Source organism: Mytilus californianus, unplaced genomic scaffold (genome assembly GCF_021869535.1).
Source record: "Mytilus californianus isolate M0D057914Y unplaced genomic scaffold, xbMytCali1.0.p SCAF_4, whole genome shotgun sequence".
In the NCBI taxonomy this organism is placed as follows: Eukaryota; Metazoa; Mollusca; class Bivalvia; order Mytilida; family Mytilidae; genus Mytilus; species Mytilus californianus.
In genome coordinates this window covers 98,975,058-98,998,238 of record NW_026262690.1, presented here as the reverse complement: position 1 = coordinate 98,998,238, position 23,181 = coordinate 98,975,058, and the positions used below count along the sequence as shown (strand labels likewise).

General features: G+C 32.5%; 1 protein-coding gene across 2 annotated transcripts in view; it reads right to left on the bottom strand.

The window, feature by feature from the left end:
* Positions 1–357: 357 nt before the first annotated feature.
* LOC127698940 (acetyl-coenzyme A synthetase 2-like, mitochondrial) overlaps positions 358–23,181 on the bottom strand; it is a 345,845-nt gene continuing 323,021 nt past the window's right edge. Inside the window, exon 14 of one of the 2 annotated variants that reach the window (XM_052202708.1) lies at positions 358–2,296. In XM_052202708.1, coding sequence (XP_052058668.1) covers positions 2,111–2,296 — 186 coding nt within the window. In that variant the 3' untranslated portion in view covers positions 358–2,110. The remainder of the gene's footprint in view (positions 2,297–23,181) is intronic. The other variant, XM_052202709.1, reaches the window with a different exon arrangement.

Below are 23,181 nucleotides of genomic sequence, written 5' to 3'. Positions count from 1 at the left end.
GTTTACAGGAGTGTGGGTTGAATACAGTGGACGTGTATGATGTGAACCGTCTTTATTTTCGCACAGACATGTTAGATCTATCCCGATATAATTATACCGGTGTCCATGTAATTTATAAGATATGGCAAACAATAATACATACAAATGAACGGTGATTTTTATGAAATATACGTGTTACTTAATACATCATTATCAAACTGGTTTAATGCACTGGTTTCGTGCTTTGAAAAGTTTATTTTTGAAACGGAAATGTACTGATGTATAACATTTAAAGCCATAGAAATTTTGTTTATTCACTCGGTAAAAACCTGGACCACACTCCAAAAACCCGGACTGATCTAAAAAAAAACCCGGACATATGAAAATGAATTTATTTTAAACATGTCCTTCACAATGCATTAACAAGAATTTTTATAAAATATCTGTATATCTACGGATATATAGATTCCACATATGCATTTCCTTTGACATTTGCATTGGTATGTGTATATAAGTAGCTTTATTCTATATTTTGGAATAAAAGCATTGTAAAGCTATATCAAACTTTTATAACACAAAATAAGTAGGGTTGATAATATCTTTTTATCACAAATACTAACAACTAACATTGTATGATCTTGTAAAGTAAGTTTAAGCAACTATTTCACGTCTTACCAGAAAAGAAGTCTGATTGTTTACAATTTTTATCATATTCACTCGAAAATCCCGATCAAATTACTTTAATAAACACGATCCAAGCCAGACACTTTACCTACTGTAATATCGCAAGACCTGACATACTCCTAAATATGAGAACAAGTATAATAAAGTTTAAAAACGGAAGACATTCAATCATAACAGCAACTGTAAGATTATTTAAAAAACAAATAAACTGCATGATTACATCCTCATGCTACATTTTAATACTAGTAATCATTTATTTTGAGGTTCATCAATAACAACAATTTATAAGCTTAATGATTTCTTTTATAGCAAAAATGGACTTAAGTTTAAAGTCTAAGCATGGGCAATTTTACATACCACATTTCTAAGAGCAAAAAAAAATAAAAATTCTTGTTATCATCTCTCTTAAAAATCTATATCAAGTCTACTTATTGATTTATTAATTTTTTTCCTTAAAATTTTTTACAGTTAATTTCTTAACAAGGATTTAAATGGTTTATTTATGATGTTAAAAATATATATTCATATGAATTAAACTAGATGTGAGGGTTTAAATCACCAGTCATCAACGCGTGCTTAATTTGAAAGACTATGTACAAGAACGGGGATTGACTAGAGATAACAACACATGACCAATATATTAGTATGTTACAATTAAGTATATAGGATTAATGCATTGAACATTTTTTTAAAGTTTATATTGATCTTTTCGAAAACCCCAAAACCAGAAAACAATTCAGGTTATGTTCTACGTAAATGTAAATTTTCTCTTAAATCCGAGCACTATTAATTTGTAACTGTTTAGTATGTATTTTGACATTCATCTAGAAAATGGTGGCCAATGGATATGCCAATTGATAAATTTTCATTGAAATTCCAGCACAAAAAGACGTTTCACAAAATTTGTGATTGTTTAATATAAATTTAATTTTTACAGCAAATTTGACACCTGGAATCAAATTCGAATAGCATATCATACCTGTATATCAATTTTCTTTGCAATCCTAGAACAAAAAGATGTTTCTCAAAATTTGCAATTTTTTTTAACAAAACTTAAGTTTTTATGACAATATTTTTCCAATTTCAAAACCATTCTTGTCTCCGGGAATAATAATAGTTATTATATCTATTTTTCGATTCTCGTTGACATCCAAGCAAAAAAAGAAGTTACTTAACATTTGTGATTTTTTTTTACAATACATAAAAAAAAAGAGTTCCGCTGTCTCGCGTTGCACTTATTTTATCTGTCCAAGGGGAATAACAAAATCAAAACTTTTTTTTGTTATTTAAATTTTTTATAAACATCTTCAAAACGTTTATTGTTGAATTACTTTCTTATTGATTTTAATAATTTAAAACCTTGAATATGAATTCCTCATTACGAAATATATCTGCAGAAATTAAAATTACGTATACTAGTAATACATGTATAAAATACTTTAACTTGTTAGAAAGGCAGTTCATATTCAGCTTCCATGAACTTTTCGCCATGTCTTTTGACAATTGCTTCTACTATTGATGGATCAAATAATGTTGAAACGTCACCAAGTTCATTAGGTTTGTTGGCAGCAATTTTGCGTAAAATTCTTCTCATTATCTTTCCTGATCTGGTCTTTGGTAGTCCTGGTGAGAACTGAAATTTGTAAAATTTAAATGAAGAATGGAGTGAAGAGAGAAGTCATACGTTTTATTGAATTAAGGTAAAAGACTTAAATTGCTTGGGCTGAAAAAAGATCATGCATATTTATTTGCTAACAACATAAAAGTATGTAGCTTTACTGCAACTTTACTTAATTAAAAGCAAAAAACAAAACAAAACAAAAAAAAACAAGTGCTTGATGGTTATCAAATTTGACGAAAAAATACAGAATTTCATTTTTTACAGCCAAATTAACATAATCTGCGATTTTGTTGTAATAGTAAAACATTCACTTTATTAAACAATGTAAAAAGAAAAGGATGTCTGTTGGTAGCATATATTCATGGTGATAGAAACGAAAATCTTTAAATCTGTTTAACTGCCTATACTTGTTTGTCCTTTTTGGTTTATCAGCTCATCATTTTTTAGTAAGCTTTGGATCTTCAAATAGTTTGGCCTCGAGCATCACTGAAGAGACATGTATTGTCGAAATGCTCATCTGCTGCGGAAAAATTGGTAACGTCAATGTTATTGAGAAACATCCTGACAGTATAACAGAAATTATGATATTTTGTTTTAAATATCACATAAATATGGATACTAGAAAAAATGCTATCAATCATTCATTGGTATCTGTTGTGTATGTATTTAGAATTGTGTCTTATAATCCACTTATATGTTATATCTTATAAAGCATACGCTGAAAAATCCAAGCTGTTGTTCAGCCATTTTTTTGACGATATTTTTAATATTTGATTTTCAATGAATTATCTCCTAAAACATTTTAAGACAGCCATCATAACGTTCGATAAGTGATTGGGCCCAAAAATGTAAATTTTTGTTTAGACACAATTTTTTATTTTGTTTTTTAAAAGGGAGAAAAGATACTAAGGAGCAATCGAAATTCATATTTCCTATAAAACAAAAAGCAAACGTGCCTTTATCGGTCAGTTTGCTAATAATGACTTTTATATACAAATACTAATAACCCTCCCTTGCAATTTACATGTTTAACTTAGCTCCTATATTTTTTTTTTTTTAGATACAACCAAAACTACCAAAAACATTGAAAATACGGGGCATTAACTCAAAAACTGCTTGTAAATTTTTTAGAGTAGATAGATCTTGTCATGCTGATCATTTTTGAAGTTAACACTTTTAACCTAGATCCTATATTTTTTATCTTCAAAATAACAGAATAATTTGAAAAAAAAAGGGAAAATTTTTCAAAAATTTAAACTTAAAGGGCAAAACGAAAAAAATGGGTGACAGATTTTTCTGAAATTTTCAAAAATAATATATCTTGTACTAATCATTTTTGCAATAATTGAAGTTTACCCTTTTAACCTAGCTCCTAGATTTTAAGAAATGGCAAGGCAATGCCAAAAAACTTAAAAATCATCTTTTCAGGGACAATAGCTCTAAAACAGGTAGACAGATTTCTCCAAAATTTTCAGCGTAAATAAACTTGTTATGCTAACCTTTCTTACCCTGTCAGATTTTCAATAATTATAATAGTTTTAGAGATGTTAGCCAAAATCACTTCCAGCTCTCAACAGAAAGGTATTTTCGACAATCAAAATATTTGAATCACTGATGGAGAAAAATAAAGAGTTGTGCGAATAATTCTAAATCATATTCACAGGTATAGCGGTGAACAAAAAAAAGATACAACTCGAATGCATCAAGTTAAGAAAGATAATTTTTTTTTCAGTTGATAAAATGAGACTTATGTTTGGCAATGTCAGTTGGTCACTACATTTGCGTAACAAGTTCTTTTCAATTGCAATTCAATATTTCTATCAAATTATGTTCACAGTTTCATGTTTTTAAGATACAGAAGAAATTATCAAATAAATAATCATCGTAAAAAAAGGTACAACCTTGGACCAAAAGATAACGAGACTTAAAATTAAAATATTTGTCTCCATAAGCTGAATGGTTGTATGGTGGCATAGGGTTATTTTCATTTATAAATTGTTTTATTCTATTGCACAAAGATGGAGAATTTCTCAATAGCGATGCAAAAATCATTAAATATTTCAATTGTAGAAGGTACGGTGATTTAGCATCTTTTTTTAATAACATTTATTCAATTTAATGATTTTGTTATGGATGGAAAAGGGAATCTTCAAATGAAGATATAGAATATTTTGTTGTTGAAGCGACTAAATTATTTCCCAAAAGAGGCAATGAAATGGACTTTTTGGACAACAACAAAATGTTAGTTATCTAAATTTGGGTTCATTCTTCATTGGAAAAATACATTTCTTGTATTCAAATATACACTGTTATCTATTCTAACATCGGACTCGGACTTCCTTTAAACTCGGTTTTACTGTACGTTTTGTGGTATATTTTTTTATTCAACATTGGCTAGTGGTATAGGGGAGAGTTGAGGTCTCACAAAACATGTTTAACCCGCCGCATTTTTGCGCCTGTCCTAAGTCAAGATTCTATAGCTTTTGTTAGTCTGTTTTTGTGTGTTTTTTAATTTTGGTTCATTTGTATGTTTAGTAGTTTAGTGTGGCGTCCATTTCGCTGAACTAGTATACATTATTGTTTAGGGGCCAGCTGAAGCCCGCCTCCGGTGCGGGATTTTCTCGGTGCGTTGAAGACCCATTGGTGGCCTTGGTCTGTTTTCTGCTCTTTGGTCGGGTTGTTGTCTCTTTGACACATTCCCCCGTTACTATTCTCTATTCTACTAAATATTAGATCTTGTGCATTGTTTATTATATAAAATAGCAAATGAATTGATAATAAATAACAGCAAATAATTAAGATCTGATACTTGTGTTTGTATCAAAGGCTTCTTTTGGTACTGGTAAGTTATACATTATGATTATGATTTTTTAACCCGATATTAATGTTATATACATAAAAGAACAGAATTCCAATGTCCCCCGCGTTGCACATATTTCATATATCCAAGGATAATAAATAGATTATCTTTTATCTTTAAAACTTTTTTGATGAATTTCTTAAGAGAAATGTAGGCTTGGGAGCGCTTAATGCATTCCAACTTTCCATTAATAAAATGCTCTGCGGGGCGCAGCTTGATAAGACAGTAGAGGTCGAACCATGAACAGTTGGGGCAAGTATAGACACTACATTCAAGCTTGATCCATATCTGAATTTGGATTGTGATTAAATATTTGACACAGCATAGGTTTCTGACACAGAATGAATTTGGTCAAAGAACTGAAAAAAAATTGAAATTGGACTTTTACCTATAATGGTCCAATATCCAAAATCTAAATGCACGGTTAGATTCAGCATATCCACATACATCAAGAATTTAATTAATTTATTTATTAATGGACAAAATTAGCTAAGAATTTAAAGGGGTTCGCTTAATTTTGGTTAAATTTGGCCCAGTAGTTTCAGAGGAGAAGATTTTTATAAAAGTTAACGACGACGGACAACGACGGACGACGGACGCCAAGTGATGAGAAAAGCTCACTTGGCCCTTCGGCCCAGGTGAGCTAAAACGCAAGGAACACATGTTCATGTCAAAATGTTATTATATTAACCATGACATGACATGACATGAACCGTTGGGACAAGTATGGATACATTCAAGCTTGATACAGCTATATTTTTGGATTGTGATTAAATATTTGACCCAGCATAGGTTTCTGACACAGAATGAATGTAGTCAAAGAACTGAAAATTTTGAAATTGGACTTTTACCTATTATGGTCCAATATCCAAAATCTAAATACACGGATCGCTTCATCCAAATAAATATATATATATATATTTTTGTCATGCATCCGATTTCACCTTGAGAGATGCACACGCCTGATGAAGCTAGTTTGTCTAGCGAAATATTGCGTATTTCTATTTAAAATCTAATAGAACTTTTTAATGTATCAATTAGCGTGTTTAAGTTATATTCTTAGACATTTATATAATTTTAATTCAGTAACTGTATCAGTTTATTTTCACAAACTGATCCACGCCTAAATAGATTGGATGTTGATTGTTGCTATTTCTAGACATTATATATATATATATATATATATATTTATATATAATTTTTTGGTCTTTTGGAACATTTTGTTTGTGCTGTATTTAGACCCCTCTAACAAGAAATTTGTTTTGCATGCACACGTATAAAAATTGCGGTTTTTATCCAACGTAACCATAGGTTTGAACGTTGTTTTCAATTTAGACTTGTTTATAATATATAAACAGTCTAAATTGAAAACAACGTTCAAACCTATGATTGCGTTGGATAAAAACCGCAATTTTTATACGTGTGCATAAACAGTCTAAATTGAAAACAACATTCAAACCTATGATTGCGTTGGATAAAAACCGCAATTTTTATACGTGTGCATGCAAAAATTTCTTGTTAGAGGGGTCTAAATACAGCACAAACAACATTTTCCAAAAGACCAGAAAAAGTGAAAAAGTATATTTTAACAAAACGCATTTGACTAACAGGTCGAACAACAAATGTTCTTAAACCCTGCTGACTGCCATTGGCGATTGCCAAATAAACGGATCACCGATGTAATAAATGGATCTTAATTATAAATTTAATACTAAACAGAAAACAATAAACTTGCGGAAAAGATGGTATACCGCAAACAAAAGGTGCAAAGGTTTTTGTACACCATATCCGGATTTCGACAATTAATGTCTCTTCAGTGATGTTAGGAATCGAAACGGTATTTGGAAAGCCATACAATTTACCTCAATTTAGGATAGACTCTTGAATTTTGAGGAGTCAAAATAGGATGAACGGATCATATAAACCCGAAGGCAAATATAATACAAACCCAAACGAAAAAATACAAACAGTCTAAATTGAAAACAACGTTCAAACCTATGATTGCGTTGGATAAAAACCGCAATTATTATACGTGTGCATGCAAAACAAATGTCTTGTTAGAGGGGTCTAAATACAGCACAAACAACATTTTCCAAAAGACTAAAAAAAGTGTAAAAGTATATTTTAACAAAACGCATTTGACTAACAGGTCGAACAACAAATGTTCTTAAACCCTGCTGACTGCCAATGGCGATTGCCAAATAAACGGATCACCGATGTAAGAAGGGGGGCAAGGGGGGTTCCAATAACAGCAAAACAGTAAACTGATTTGGCTTAAAACACATAACAAGGAATTCAAAAGGGACAATAACAGATAACAGTAAATGAAATCTTAAAATCAGTCCGGTCAAGGACCAATACAGTAGATCTTATTATATAACTGGTTGTATGGACCTAGCTAGGCCTTAACAGAGACATATATATTCATTTTAATTATGATCCTCATCAGGTATCCTTGGCCATATGTTTTCCTTTTTGTTATTTTAATAATTGATTTGAATTTAATATACATGTACGCATGGGGGTACAAGGAACATCATCCCCATATATACGTAAAATTCAAATTCGAACAATTCTTAATATTACAAAAAAGGAAAACATATGGCTAGGGATACCTGATGAGGATAGGCCTAGGTCCATACGACCTTAACAGAAACACGTTTTGTATATATTGTGTACAAGTTTTGATTTTGTGCAAATTATGATTTGTACCAAAAAAATGTACAAATTATTATTTTTATTTTTACTTTGTACAATTGTAATTTGTAAAAATACAAATTGTAATTTGTACAAAAAAATCCATGTACAAATTTCTACTTAAATTCACTTCAAACTGAACAAAATTACTAGTTTCTGTTTTTGTTTAAGGAATATTTAAAAATCAAGAGCATTTGATAGATAAATTTTTGTGGTTTTCTTTTTTTTTTTAATTTTTCAAGAAAATGAAGCCAGTGACACCTTATATTAATTTGATATTAAGAACATTTTTTTCTAAAAAGCGATTTTCTCGTGGGGATTTTGTTATAGAAAAAAACATTGATGCACACTATAGAATTTTTATTCAATGACCGCATAATAAACCTTAGTTCATGTAGTTATAAAACAAAAAATACCCAGATGGAGACAGGAAATGTAATGCATACAGTTAATTATGATAATATAATAGAAATTGGCTCAAGTGACTATTCTGATAGCAGAATAGAAATTGGTCCGAGTGACAATTTGGATGACACCAAGTGAACACCAATCATGCATCTAATGTGAAATTATGGAGTATGGAGAATTTGGGTACGGCATTGGAACAGCTGTTGGATTTTTAAAAGGATATTTTGTTGAGAAATTAAATTGAAGCTGTTAAAGACACATCTTTATTTGCAGCAACAGTTTCTGAGCTTCAACTTTCACTATGTGAAGCAGTTAAAAAGCTTTTATAAAATTGATAGTCAGGGTTCTCTTTCGTGTAAATACAAAGAGGAGGAGTAGCACTTCTAAAAGTGAATGCTAAAAGCAAAAGATGTGTAATTCCCAAAGGCAATATTTCACTCACATATTCAAACAAATGATACCTAATTATTTTTGTATTTTGTAAATAAGTATAAAAGGAGATGTGGTATGATTGCCAATGAGACAACTCTTCAAAAGAGACAAAAAGACACAGAAATTAACAACTATAGCTCATCATACCGCCTTCGACTATGACTAAACCCATACCGCATAGTCAGATATAAAAGGCCTTGAAATGACATACGATAAACAATTCAAACGAGAAAACTAATAGCCTAATTTATCTACAAAATAATGAACGAAAAACTTAGCAACAAATAACAACTACTGAATTACAGGCTCCTGACTTGGGACAGGTACATACAGAGTGTGGCGGGGTTAAACATGTTAGTTGGCGACCTACCCTCCCCTAATCTTGGACTGTGGTGTAACAGTACAACATAATTAGACAATATACGTATAGTGTCTTGAAATATGAAATTTATTTGTATGAGGCTAAGAAACGGGGGGAAATGCGAGGTTTACCGAGCATTTCCCCCTGTTTCGTGCCGAATACAAATAAATTTCATATTTCAAGACACTATACGTATATTGTCTTTATACTGCAATCGATAAAAAATATAAAAAATAAAATAAAATACGTAACAAATTTATTGTTGAAAAAAAGTGTTTGGAATTTCCCTCTTGGGGTACCATTATTGGGTATTTCCCTATAAGCGTAGTAACTCATAAAGTCCTGGCGATAAGACATTGACATTTTTAGGAATAAGAAAGAGAAAATAAACTTATTTAATAATATTTAATAAATATGGTATGTAAATTACGAATTTCAAGACATAACAAGTTTAAATTTACAAAAGTTTGACAATTGTTACTACACGTTGTCATGGTTGTGACGTGACGTTGTTGATGAAATACAGTAGTTCCGGTAAGTAGGCGTGGCTAATAGGTTAGTTGAGGTCATTGACGTATAAAGCTAACGTTTATACGTATAGCTTTATCTGTATAGTAAAATAGCTGATTGCAGTATAAGGTTTATTATGTGCTCATTGAATTAAAATTCTATACGGTGTACCAATGCTTTTTTTATAACAAAATCCATACGATAAGTTATTGTAAAAGTTATAAGTGAATTATAATTTGTACAAAATTATACATCTAAAAACATGTTCACTGACAATGGAATTTATTACAAAGAATAGTAATAATGTATACTGGAATGGTCCTGGACCCGACTGTTTTTAATATGTTTATGTGATGTACTGGAATCTTCTGCAAATGCGAGACCTCCATATCACCAGTGGAAAGACCACAATAGATATAAGTAGATGTGGTATGAGTGCCACGGGCAATGAGACAACTCTCCATCTAAGTCACAATGTTCAAGTATCTTCAATTTCTATTTAAGATTGGCTGTCAAAATGCTAACATTCCAATTTTCAATAACAGAGGGGGTAGGACCTTTATCGGGACTCCGGGATCGGGTGTTTTTAAGCTCGGGATTTCGGGATTGATCCTTTCGGGATCCGGGAATTCTTTTTTCGAATTTCGGGATGTCGGGATTTAAATTTTTTTAAATTCGGGACCTCGGGATTCCATGTTTTTAAGCCCGGGATTTCGGGATCAGGACCCCTCCTACCCCCCCCCCCCCCCATAACAGTTAACAGCAAACACAATCTCACAATAACAGATAACAATAAAAATAATAGTCCTATAACAGCTAACAAGGAATAAGACAATAACAGCTAACAGCAAATATGTTTTCAGAATAACAGATAACAAAGAGTTAAATTACCCCATAACAGCATAACAGTTAAACCCCTTGCCCCCCCCCCCATGTAATAAATGGATCTTAATTATAAATTTAATACTAAACAGAAAACAATAAACTTGCGGAAAAGATGGTATACCGCAAACAAAAGGTGCAAAGGTTTTTGTACACCATATCCGGATTTCGACAATTAATGTCTCTTCAGTGATGTTAGGAATCGAAACGGTATTTGGAAAGCCATACAATTTACCTCAATTTAGGATAGACTCTTGAATTTTGAGGAGTCAAAATAGGATGAACGGATCATATAAACCCGTAGGCAAATATAATACAAGCCCAAACGAAAAAAAATAAACAGTCTAAATTGAAAACAACGTTCAAACCTATGATTGCGTTGGATAAAAACCGCAATTTTTATACGTGTGCATGCAAAACAAATTTCTTGTTAGAGGGGTCTAATTACAGCACAAACAACATTTTCCAGAAGACCAAAACTAGAGGCTCTCAAGAGCCTGTGTCGATCACCTGTATTTACTGATGCTTTGGAAATCATGTAAAATAAGGTTAAAATCATAATTAATAGTATTAGATATTAGATATTATAATGATATCTAAGATAATAACAAATAAAAACTGCAAAATTTTTGTAAAATTACTAACTCAGGGGCAGCAACCCAACAACGGGTTGTTGGATTCGTCTGAAAATTTCAGGGCAGATAAATCTAAATCTGATGAACATTTTTGCCACCTGTCAGATTTGCTCTAAATGCTTTAGTTTCAGAGATATAAACCAAAAACTGCATTTTAACCCTATGTTCTATTTTTAACCAAGTCGGCCATGATGGTTGGAAGGCGGGGTCATCGGACAAATTTTTTAAACTAGATACCCTAATAATGATTATGGCCAAGTATGGTTAAATTTGTCTCAGTAGTTTCAGAGAAGAAGATTTTTGTAAAAGATTACAAAAGTTTACAAAAAAATGACTATTAAGGGCAATAACTCCTAAAGGGGTCGACTGAAAATTTTGATCATGATGACTTATTTGTAGATCTTACTTTGCTGAACATTATTGCTGTTTACAGTTTATCTCTATCTATAATAATATTCAAGATAATAACCAAAAACTGCAAAATTTCCTTAAAATTACCAATTCAGGGGCAGCAACCCAACAACAGGTTGTCAGATAGATCATGACCTGATAATCAGTTTTACCCTATGTCAGATTTACTCTTAATGCTTTGGTTTCAGAGATATAAGCCAAAAACTACATTTTACCCCTATGTCCTATTTTAAGCCATGGCGACCATCTCGGTTGGTTGGCGGGGTCATCGGACACATTCTTTAAACTAGATACCCTAATGATGATTGTGGCCAAGTTTGGTTAAATTTGGCCCAGTGGTTTCAGAGGAGAAGATTTTTGTAAAAAGCTAACAACGACGGACGACGACGACGACGACGACGACGACGACGGACGACGGACGACGGACGCCAAGTGATGAGAAAAGCTCACTTGGCCCTTCGGGCCAGGTGAGCTAAAAATGGGGAATTTTTTTTTTTTAATTTTCTTATAAATACTATCTTATGATTGTAAGAAGCTTCTGTCCAAGTTTGGTAAAAATCCAGAATGGTTTATGAATCTAATAAATGTTTTAAAAACTTTTACAGACTGTATGTAATGTTAACTGGAAGAAAAACTAAGTCCATTTATAAGTAATATACGGAAAAACAGGAAATATATTTTTACAAAATTTCCTTCTAGATACATGATATATAAGGCATGAAGATGGAATTGTTACAGATCAGCTGAATTATCTATTGTAAAGGATCCAACAAATTAATGTAAGATGCAGTCACAGAAATAATTATATTATAAGTATATATATACATAATTACTCTAAATATCAGCACAACAATGTTAAATCTGCAAATTTGCAGAAAAAAAATTTTGTTCTTCCCTAGCCGGGATTCGAGATATCGAGACAACACCGCCTGCACTGTGTCCAGCGCTCTAGACTACTCGGCCACCTAGACTGAACTAAAAATTCAGCTTTCGGTGGCCTAGTGTTACCTTTCCTCGTCTGTAGAATCTAGATTTGTAACACAGTACATAATATATTAGGCATGAGGATGGAATTGATTGCAGATTAGCTAAATTATCTATATATAACATTCTGAAAATTAATTTATACAGAATAACAAACAAACCAACTACGAATTTTCTTCAAAAAATTACAAAAATAAAATGAAATTTTTTTTTCCAAAATATCATTCATCAAAAATACAAAGTCTTTAAAAATCTATAATCTTACCTTTCAACATTTTCAAAATATCTAATAATGAACAGTAAATTTTAAACTATAGTTATACATAATTATATAAATAATATATAAATAATCCGGGCCCAAAATCAAAAATCTAAATACACGGATTCAGCATATCAAAGACCCCCCAGTTTCAATTTTCGTGGAAATCAAACAAAGTTTAATTTTGGACCCTTTGGACCTTAATGTGGACTAATTTGAAAACGGGCCCTAAAATTAAAAATCTAAATACACGTTAGATTCGCCACATTAAAGAACCAAAATACTTCATTTTTTTTATGAAAAAAAGTTATATAAAAAAAATACCGAACTCCAAGCAAAATTCAAAACGGAAAATCCTTTATCAAATGGCAAAATCAAAAGCTCAAACACATCAAACGAATGGAAAACAACTGTCATATTCCTGACTTGGTATGTAGGCATTTCCTTATGTAGAAAATGGTGGTTAAAGCTAGCTAAACAAATGAAATCAAACAAAGTAAAATTTTGGACCATTTGGACCTCAATGTGGACCAATTTAAAAACGGGTCCCAAAATCTAAAATCAAAATACACAGTCAGATTCAGCATATTTAAGAACCCTAAGAATACAAGACTTTGAATTAAACCCCATTGAAATTGATCAAGAAATAAGTAATTTATACAAAGTATTAGAGAAGTATTGGTTTGGCCCCTTTTTCCTAAACGGAAAGGGCCATACACCCCCAAAATTAATCCCAACCTTCCTTTTGAGGATGGAACCTTGTGGTACAATTTCAAAGAGATCCATACACTTATACTTAAGTTATTGTCTGAAACCCAAATGTCTTCGGACGACGACGCCACAACATTATACGACCGCAAAATTTTTGCGGTCGTATAAAAATAGTTGATCGGCAAGTTATTGTCCTGAAACAAGAAACATGCTTGTTTTTGCCCCTTGTTGGACCCTTATTCATTAACAATAAAGACTATTACCCCCAAAATCAATCCCAACCTTCCTTTAGTGGTATGGAACCTAGTGGTACAATTTCATAGAGATCCATACACCTTTAGTCAAGTTACTGTCTGGAAACCAAATGACAACGACGACACTGACAACGTCATAACATTATACGACCTCAAAATTTTTGCGGTCGTATAAAAAATGAATGTTTTGTTCAGGGCCAGGCTCTCTTTGTAAATATTTTCGATGCACATATCATCAAGGGTCCTCGGAATGCTGAAAACATATATAAAATACCATTCTTGAACACAATTTTATAACTGATAGTCGGCAGTACTTTAGTGAGGAATTTACGGCATTTATCTTTGAAAACAAGAAAATATTATATGATTCGAAAACAGTATTTTATGTTTGAGTGACAAAAATATATTGAGTTACTGCATGCCAATTTAAATGGTTAAACTCTGAATAGTTTTGTTAAAAACACAGAAATCAAAACTCTCTCATGCCTCTTTTTTCATTACGAACATAAAAACGGTCAATCAGCTCCAATTTTATAGTACTCATTAATCAAGTTCAAGGTAACTTTGTTCAACAGTTAATTTGATAGTTTCGAGGTAATCTTTTACATGATCTGTGATTTTTCTTTTATATTTTTGAGTGGTTGAAGTGTGTTTTTAGCACATGTCGTTGTTGATTTGTTTTATTTTCTGTTCATAAGATGTTTTTGTTGCTTAAAGTTTGACTTTTTATAATTGTTTAACCGAATCCTTGTGATAAGATTTTTTTTCCCAGATAATGGCTACTTTTGGTAATCCTTTTAAAGTTTATTCCTATACAAAGTCCCGAAAAAAAAAGGAATGAAGTTAAAAATTTGTACTGGAACAAAATGCTAACTTGATCTATAACTTGTCATGGTGTAAACTATATAACAAATATCAAATCAACTTCTTCAAGCATTACGATAAAAAGTATGGAAAACTGATTATGTGCGTGAATTTTCTAAGTCCGAGGACCATAACTCTGCAAAATAATCATCCGAACTAAACACAAATCAAACTTGATCTGTAACTTGTAATGGTAAAACTTTTTACCAAATATCAAATCAATATCTTCAAGTATAACAAACAAAAAATAGGGAAAACTCCGAACAAAATTCAAATTTGATCTGTAACTGGTCATGGTAAAACTATATACCAAATATTAAATCAATATCTTCAAGCATGATAAAAAAAAATGCAGAAAACTGATTACTTGCATGAATTTTCTAAGTCCAATGACCATAACTCTGCACAAAATCATCCGACCGGAACAAAATTCAAACTTGATCTGTAACGTGTCATGGTAAAACTATATACCAAATACCAAATCAATATCTTCAAGCATGAAGAAAAAAAGTGCGGAAAACTGATTACATGCGTGAATTTTCGAAGTCCAAGGACCATAACTCTGCCCAAATATATCATAAATATCAGACCAGAACAAAATTCAAACTTGATCTGTAACTGGTCAATTTAAACTATATACCAAATATCAAATCATTATCTTCAAGCACGAAGAAAAAAGTGGAACATTGATTTGCCGGACTGACGGATGGACAGACAGACGGACTGAGTGCAAACCTATAGTCCCACTAATATGTGGTCTACCAATCAGCATGCATTAAGAAGCATATATTGAAATTAACACCTGTGCAATCGGGCAATACAGATACAGAGGAATCTGAGCATGAACTTGCCTGTAAGTCTTTTATTACAACTGTTAATGACGACCTGTGTTTCCATACGAAGGTTGTTTTTATGTTGCACATTCTCGACACCTACCGATAAAGGACAAGGTACGATAAGCATCAGAGAACGGCCCCCAATTTTCGTTCAAATTAAAGAGATATGCCATAAATTATAATACTTTCAAAAACCCCATGAGGAGGCTCGTTAAAAATTAAAAAAAGGTGAAAAAAATTGTCGTAGTTTTCATATCATCGAAATATTTAAACGAACTGCGGACCGGAGATGATTTCCGGTATTCACTGAATCCGACGACAGACTTTTCTTCGTGCTATAATGGCTTGTTTCTTTATGACGTAAATTTTATATCTACGAAAAAGGAACACAGGATATCCCTGTATTTATTATTGTATGAATTTAAAATGAAATTTTAGCAGACCGTCGAGTTTTGACACAAAATCAGAAGGAACTGTGACAAACTTCAGAGAAATTTTGGGAATGTAATTGAAACCAAAGTTATTTAATAAATGGTGCATACTCAAACAGTTCCTTTTAGACTAAATTACAATATTTAGAGCACTGTGACACAGACGTTAATTGTGGATTGGCATGTCGAAGCATAAATATGTCTTTTGTAGCGTAAAAACTGCAAAGAGTTGTTAAGCATGTAATCTCCGTGGAATGGTGTATTCTAAACAAAAACATATTTTGAATATAAATTCTAAACTCAACAGATCGATATTGGTGTAAACATTGAATTTTAATACAACTTTACCCTTCAGAAACACGTATTTTGTTTTATAAATGACGAAATCGTCGCCCTGTTCAGAATGCATTAATGTCCGTTGACGCTTTTGGGAAAAGTGCTTTCTTTCACAACCGCATTTCTATCAAGTATGGCATGCCAAGTTAACATTTTAGGCAATCATTACGGATGGCGAAAATAAAGTACAGAACTGTGAATAATAACATACATTGTAATTCATACGACATAAGGAGACACCATGTGACAATTTTAATTATTTAATTGTGTAAGTGTAATAGTAATACAGATCAAACCAAACTCTCCAACACTATTGTGTATGTTGAGTAATTTTTTGGTCATAGTGTTGTTTGTATTTATTGGACTTATGATTTATAATTGTCCCCAGCCTTCCTGTCGCTCTTTTTCAACGACAACGCGTGCCACTACGTATTTCTTGTCTGAAAATTATTCTCTACATTACTTTCCGTCATAAATATGCGTGAAGTATTTGCCACTGGACGGCCAGAAAACAACATTCAATCATATATCTCCTCTTAAATTGCAGTACTGTAATGACTTTAATCATATTGAAATAAATAAAAGATTCGTTTTATTTTTTAATCAGATATTAACACGTCAAAGAAAAAAAAACCGAATATTGAATATCAAAGGAAAAAACACATCATAGTCAAAGATATCATGCTTGTAATTTTGTACGCAAGCCGTGTGTTTCGTGTACAAAAGGTCGATTAAAAAAGTCATAAGACCACAAAAGGCTCAAGATTCCGAAACGTTTTGCCAAATACAGCTAAGGTTATCTATTCCTGAATAGAAAATTCGTAGTTTGTCAAACAATTCAAAGTTTTGTAAACTGTTAATTTATAAATTTGACCATATCAATGATAATTCATGTTTCCTCTTGTTCCACGTATGTATTGTGTCTGTGTGATCAAATAAAAGTTGTTCAATGTTAACACAGAAGTGCTGACTCCTGCACAGCGTGTTACTGCATGGATTGTTTGTGTCACTATTTTTAATGTGGTAGCTCATAAGGTTACTGTCCGCAGGAAGACATACCACCCTAACTGGACACTATATATTCTGACTTCGACCCAACTAGTCTTTGATCTTATCCCTTAATGCCAAGTGATACGGAAAATCAGCAAATACAAATTTTAAAGTCCCGGCCGGGGTAAGAACCCACGATATACGACACTCGAGGAGAAGACGCTTCCACGAGACAACCGAGGTGGTGTTTGTCTCATGAGTTTTACGCTTAGTGGGAAAATGACAACCAAGCGAAGCTGTGCACCAAAATGTGCATGGTGTTTTAAACGAAGAATATTTAATATTGGCAAATTAACTGCAATAGACAAATGTGATTATAAATGTTTTATATTTCAAACTTTGAAAAAAATACTAAACATATCATCACTTTTATTCTTAGCTGTATGTTTATGCGCATATAATTAGTGGACTTATTAAGAATCAAATACTTCTTTTTGTTACTGGGGTGTTAAAGCGATGACCGAAGCACATTTTGGATGAAGCGCGGAGGTTACAAAAGAGGCATTCAAACCATTATTACATTTAAATGCTACAACCATGAAATTAAGAGTTTTATCAACTGTTTCGTTTGTTTTCCTATGCATTCTTGTGACGTTGTTAAGGAAAGTACGTGCTGTCATAAATGTTGCATTTTTATGGAAATAACGTCTGATTTTGAAATGCCTCTCAATTATTGTCATCCAATCAAAATCTTATGAGACAAACGTGTAATGTAATTATTGATAATAAAAAAGATGAGATAACCAAATATCATTCTATTACAACTTTAAAAATTGTGCGTTTTGATAAAACATTAAATGTGCAGTCAGTTTTGACAAGATTTTGAATCGTTTTAATTCATTTATTCTATTTATTTAATTGTACAATGACTTAAATGAAGGGTGCTTATATAGTAAGAATTCTTCTTATTAGTATAAATCCTCGCTTAAACATACGCATCCACCCAAAGAATTGACTTCTGCATTCATAAACTCTTATTAGTAACTTACATGTCCAAGTATAATTGATCATTTTGATAAACAAATTATAAAAACACAAAAACACAACCCCAAAATACAAAATGCAAAATAAACACCAACTATGAATTTTACATGATATTTCACGAATCAATCGACAACGACAGGAAAAAAGAGAAACCATTTTTCGTCATTGCCAGTATCCACATCATAATTACAGATAAAAAAATCGTTCCATATTTCATTTCATCGTGAAAGAAACAGCATTTTATTCAGTACTCAGCTCTCACTTTTCTTTATCATGTTTCCCTGGCTTCCAAGAAGAAATGAATGGATACATTATGCTTAACTTAAGTATTCTTCTTCTTTTTATGGATTTTATTCTCATAGATATAAGAAGATGTGGTATGAGTGCCAATGAGACAACTCACAGGCAAACAACCCATAATCAAAAAATATAAGGGCATACACCACAAGCACGGGGACACATTCTACTGCATTCACACAGCACGAGCAACAAACCCTGCAGTAAATAGATATAAGAAGATGTGATATGAGTGCCAATGAGACAACTCACAGGCGAACAACCCATAATTAAAAAATATAAGGGCATACACCACAAGCACGGGGACACATTTTACTGCATCCACACAGCACGAGCAACAAACCCTGCAGTAAATAGATATAAGAAGATGTGGTATGAGTGCCAATGAGACAACTCACAGGCAAACAACCCATAATTAAAAAATATAAGGGCATACACCACAAGTCATACACACTTGCCCGAGCCGACACTTATTTAATTTTTTGACGTTGACTTATGATATTTGGCATAAAGTGTATAGCCATGAGATATGAGTTTAGTATCATTATGACCTTTACCGTTGATCTCAAGGTAAAAATAATTGATGTTTTGTTCTTGACCTTTGACTTTCAATGTAAAATAATCGAGTTTTAAATGTCCAACCCTAAAAACATATATATTCTTACAAGCTATATCAATTTCTTTTTACTACACTGAAGGAATAATTCATTGAGGTCAAAATCCCGTTATATAATGAATCGTAAATTATCTCCAAAATGGTTTATATCCCAACCCATTGCCTTGATAAATCATTTCTAATTCATCATAGGTTTTTTTTACCTAGGGACACATTCACATCCCCACCCCTACATCATATTAAATATTGCCTGTATTAGACATTTTATTCCAGACGAGGTCTGTTTGTGGTACAAGCCACGTCTCTTTCATTTCATTAACTGTTAAATATCTTTAAAAACTGTTCAGACCCATCCCTAATTATTAAATCCTTTATGTTCTTGTTTTCATGAAAAGACCTTCCCATTGAAACATAGGTTTTGAAGTTGTCTTTAATTTTAAAAAAAAATGTTTGCTGTTGCTAACCAACATGCGAGTTTCTATGCTCGATATGGAATTCGTCAAAAAAAGATTAATGATACTCTAGATGTTTGTATTATAGTGTTACACCATATGATAAAGTACATTCTTCCAAAATTACTAAATTCATACTTCAGATGACATTAAGAACTCATTTTTGAACGGTTGCTATGCATTATGTAGCAAATTTGTTGATAAGCATCAAGTGAACTACAATTGAACTAACTTTTCATTTCTAACTAAAAGTTGTTTATCAACAGACAATCTTCATTACATTTAATTTAATTTGTCTAATAAAAAGACTAATTGATTTGTAGTTGTCTTTAATTTCCAACATTTTTTTGGGGCGTTGCTAAGCAAAATTTGTGTTAAATAAGAAATTTGTTCAGAATAAAGATGTATATGAGAGTATATGGAAATGAAACACCATATGGAAAAGAAAAATCTTCAAACAACTGCTAAAGGCATATTCAGAGGGAGAAAACACTCATTTTTTAACCGTTGCTAGGCAACATTTCTGTTGCCAGGTTGTTTTCAAGCACATCGTAAACGAGATCAAAGGGACTTTTCATTTGTGACTTCAAGTTCTTCTTGGACAAACAATAAAATAATTATCTTTTCAAGTTTCTATACTAAGACCATCAATTATATTAGTATATATTTATTTGGAGAGGGGGCCAAAAACGCCCCTTATCGTACCTTGTCCTTTTGCCCTAGAATGTCTCCGATACGTATTCGTCTGCCAAACTTCAGAGAAAAGTAATCAGTTATAAAGTCAGCTAAACTACATTTCAGGCGCAGCGTGACCAAGAGAGGTTATAAAAGTGTTTAGCTCTGATCTTTTTACAGGTGATGCCATCGCAGCCACTGGAAAATTGAAGTCTTTGTCATTGCCAATGCTGCTATACTTGTTGATGTCTTTGATAGATACGACAACACACTGTCTATAAAATCTGACGCACATACTTAATGTTTCCATGCGGCATAACTCTTTTTAAAATAATTGATCGGCACTGATTTTCAAACTCGACTGAGACATTGCTGATATAAACCTATGCTATACTTTTGATAAAAATCTGGCAAGAATTGTACACATGAGAGCGCTAACATTGCAATTTTGCACATAATTAATGTTTCGAAGGGGCATAACTCTTTTTAAAATCATTGCTCGGCATTTATTTTTAAACTCGTCCGAAACATTACTGATATTAATCTACAATATAAGTTTCATAAAAATCTGGCAAGAATTGTACACATGAGAGTGCTAACGATGCAATTTTTCATATAACTAATGTTTCCAAGGGGCATAACTCTTTTAAAAATTATTGATCGGCACTGATTTTCGAACTCGTCCGAGACATTGCTGATATAAAGCTACAATATCAAGTTTCATAAAAATCTGGCAAGAATTGTACACATGAGAGTGCTAACGATGCAATTTTTCATATAATTAATGTTTCCAAGGGGCATAACCCTTTTAAAAATTATTGATCTGCACTGATTTTTTTTGAACTCGTCCGAGACATTGCTGATATAAACCTATAATATAAGATTTATAAAAATCTGCCAAGAATTGTGTACATGTGAGAACGCTTACAAGACCGGACGGACGGACGCCCGGTATTTCTATGTCCCCCCCGCAACGCATTGCGCGGGGGACAAAAAGACCAACCAGCAAATTTAATATGTACCGAATCGTCAGGAAAAGGCGATACTGCGTAAACATAATAAAACAATTATAAAGGTCTAAAGATTTGTGCAACCGTACTAATATAAAATGGTAATATACGAAGATGATATTATAAAAATCGTGTTGACAAATATTTCTGCTGAACAAAAAGCCTTTGACAGTGTCAATAATTTACATTACCATCTTATATTAGTACCGTTGCGCAAATCTTTAGACTTTTAAATACATATATATATTTGATGTGACGGCATGATAAGTAAAACTATCATCCTTTAGGACAGACAAAAAAAAAAAACCCCAGCTGATCTGCAAGGTAAACCCATCTACTTGCCACCATACATCATCATGTACTGTGTTTCAACCCTAGTTAAAGCCGACGAGAAAAGGTATTAATCGACTAACGAAAGCTATATTTAAGGTCTTTCCACTACGTTGGGAAAGACCTTATTGTTTTTTAGGTCTTTCCCCTACGTGAGGAAAGACCTTATTGTTTTTCTAATGTTTTTTTTCTTCCAAAATATTTTTGACATGGCCTCCCCCCGTTTCTATTGAAGTTATCATGATCAAATTTGGACCATCGATATATCATGAAGTATTACCAGATGAACCTGTGTGGGAGGATTTAATCATCCCCTTTAGAAGTTATCTCCCTTTTATTGTTTTTTTTTCCGACTTGGCCCCCTCGTTGTTTTTGTAGATACCATGACCTTATTTGGACAATAGGTAGATCTCATCATGAAGTATTACAAGATGCGTAGGATTTCATCATCCCCTTGAAACAATTTCTTGTATTTGCATATATCTTTAAAATTGTTACAGATAGAATCTATCTGAAAATGGCAACACGAACAGGAACAGATGGCAATATCAATAAAAATAAACAATTATTTTTGTTATCAACCCTTATAAGAGTTATTTTCCTTGAAATAGTAAACACAATTTTTGAAAAAGTATATTTCGAGAACCGAAAGTCGTAGAGACATGGGACCTTCTCCAATAATCTTTAGTTCATGTGACCTTTCATTTGCACCCAAGGTCAAAGGTCATAGAGTGCAAAAAAATTTAACGCTTCAAGTTCAAGCTTCAATGTTAAGAAAACGTTAAGAGATAGCTGCATACACACATCGTATAAAAAGTTCCTCTCGAAGAGCTATACATTAAGACCAAAACTGTCCGACCATCCGTTCAAAAGTTACGAGGAGATAATTTTTTAAAGTAGTTTTTTTTGTGTATATCTATGAACAGGTAACAGATATCAACCTACTATAAACTGCAAAAATGATCAGTATTTTAAGACCTTCAATTTGAGGTCAATGTCAAGGTCATGAGGAAATTTCATCTTGACCTTGTGACCTTTTGAAAGGTCAAGTAGTCCTGAGTTGAATGCTGGTAGTCCCATGTCTCTACAACTTCCTGTTCTCAATAAATATAAGAAGATGTGGTATGAGTGCCAATGAGACAACTCTCCATCCAAGTCACAATTTGTAAAAGTAAACCATTATAGGTCAAAGTACGGCCTTCAACACGGAGCCTTGGCTCACACCGAACAGCAAGCTATAAAGGGCCCCAAAAATGACTAGTGTAAAACCATTCAAACAGGAAAACCAACGGTCTAATCTATATAAAAATTCGTAAGGGTTCCGCGGAACCCAGTGTCTCGCCTACTTTTGCTGCTAGTCACAGGCTCAACAACTAGAGGCTTTCAAGAGCCTGTGTCGCTCACCTGTATTTACTGATGCTTTGGAAATAATGTAAAATAAGGTTAAAATCATAATTAATAGTACTAGATAAAAGATGTTATAATAATATCCAAGATAATAACAAAAAACTGCAAAATTTCTGTAAAATAACTACCTCAGGGGCAGCAACCCAACAACAGGTTGTCGGATTCGTCCGAAAATTTCAGGGCAGATAAATCTAAATCTGATGAA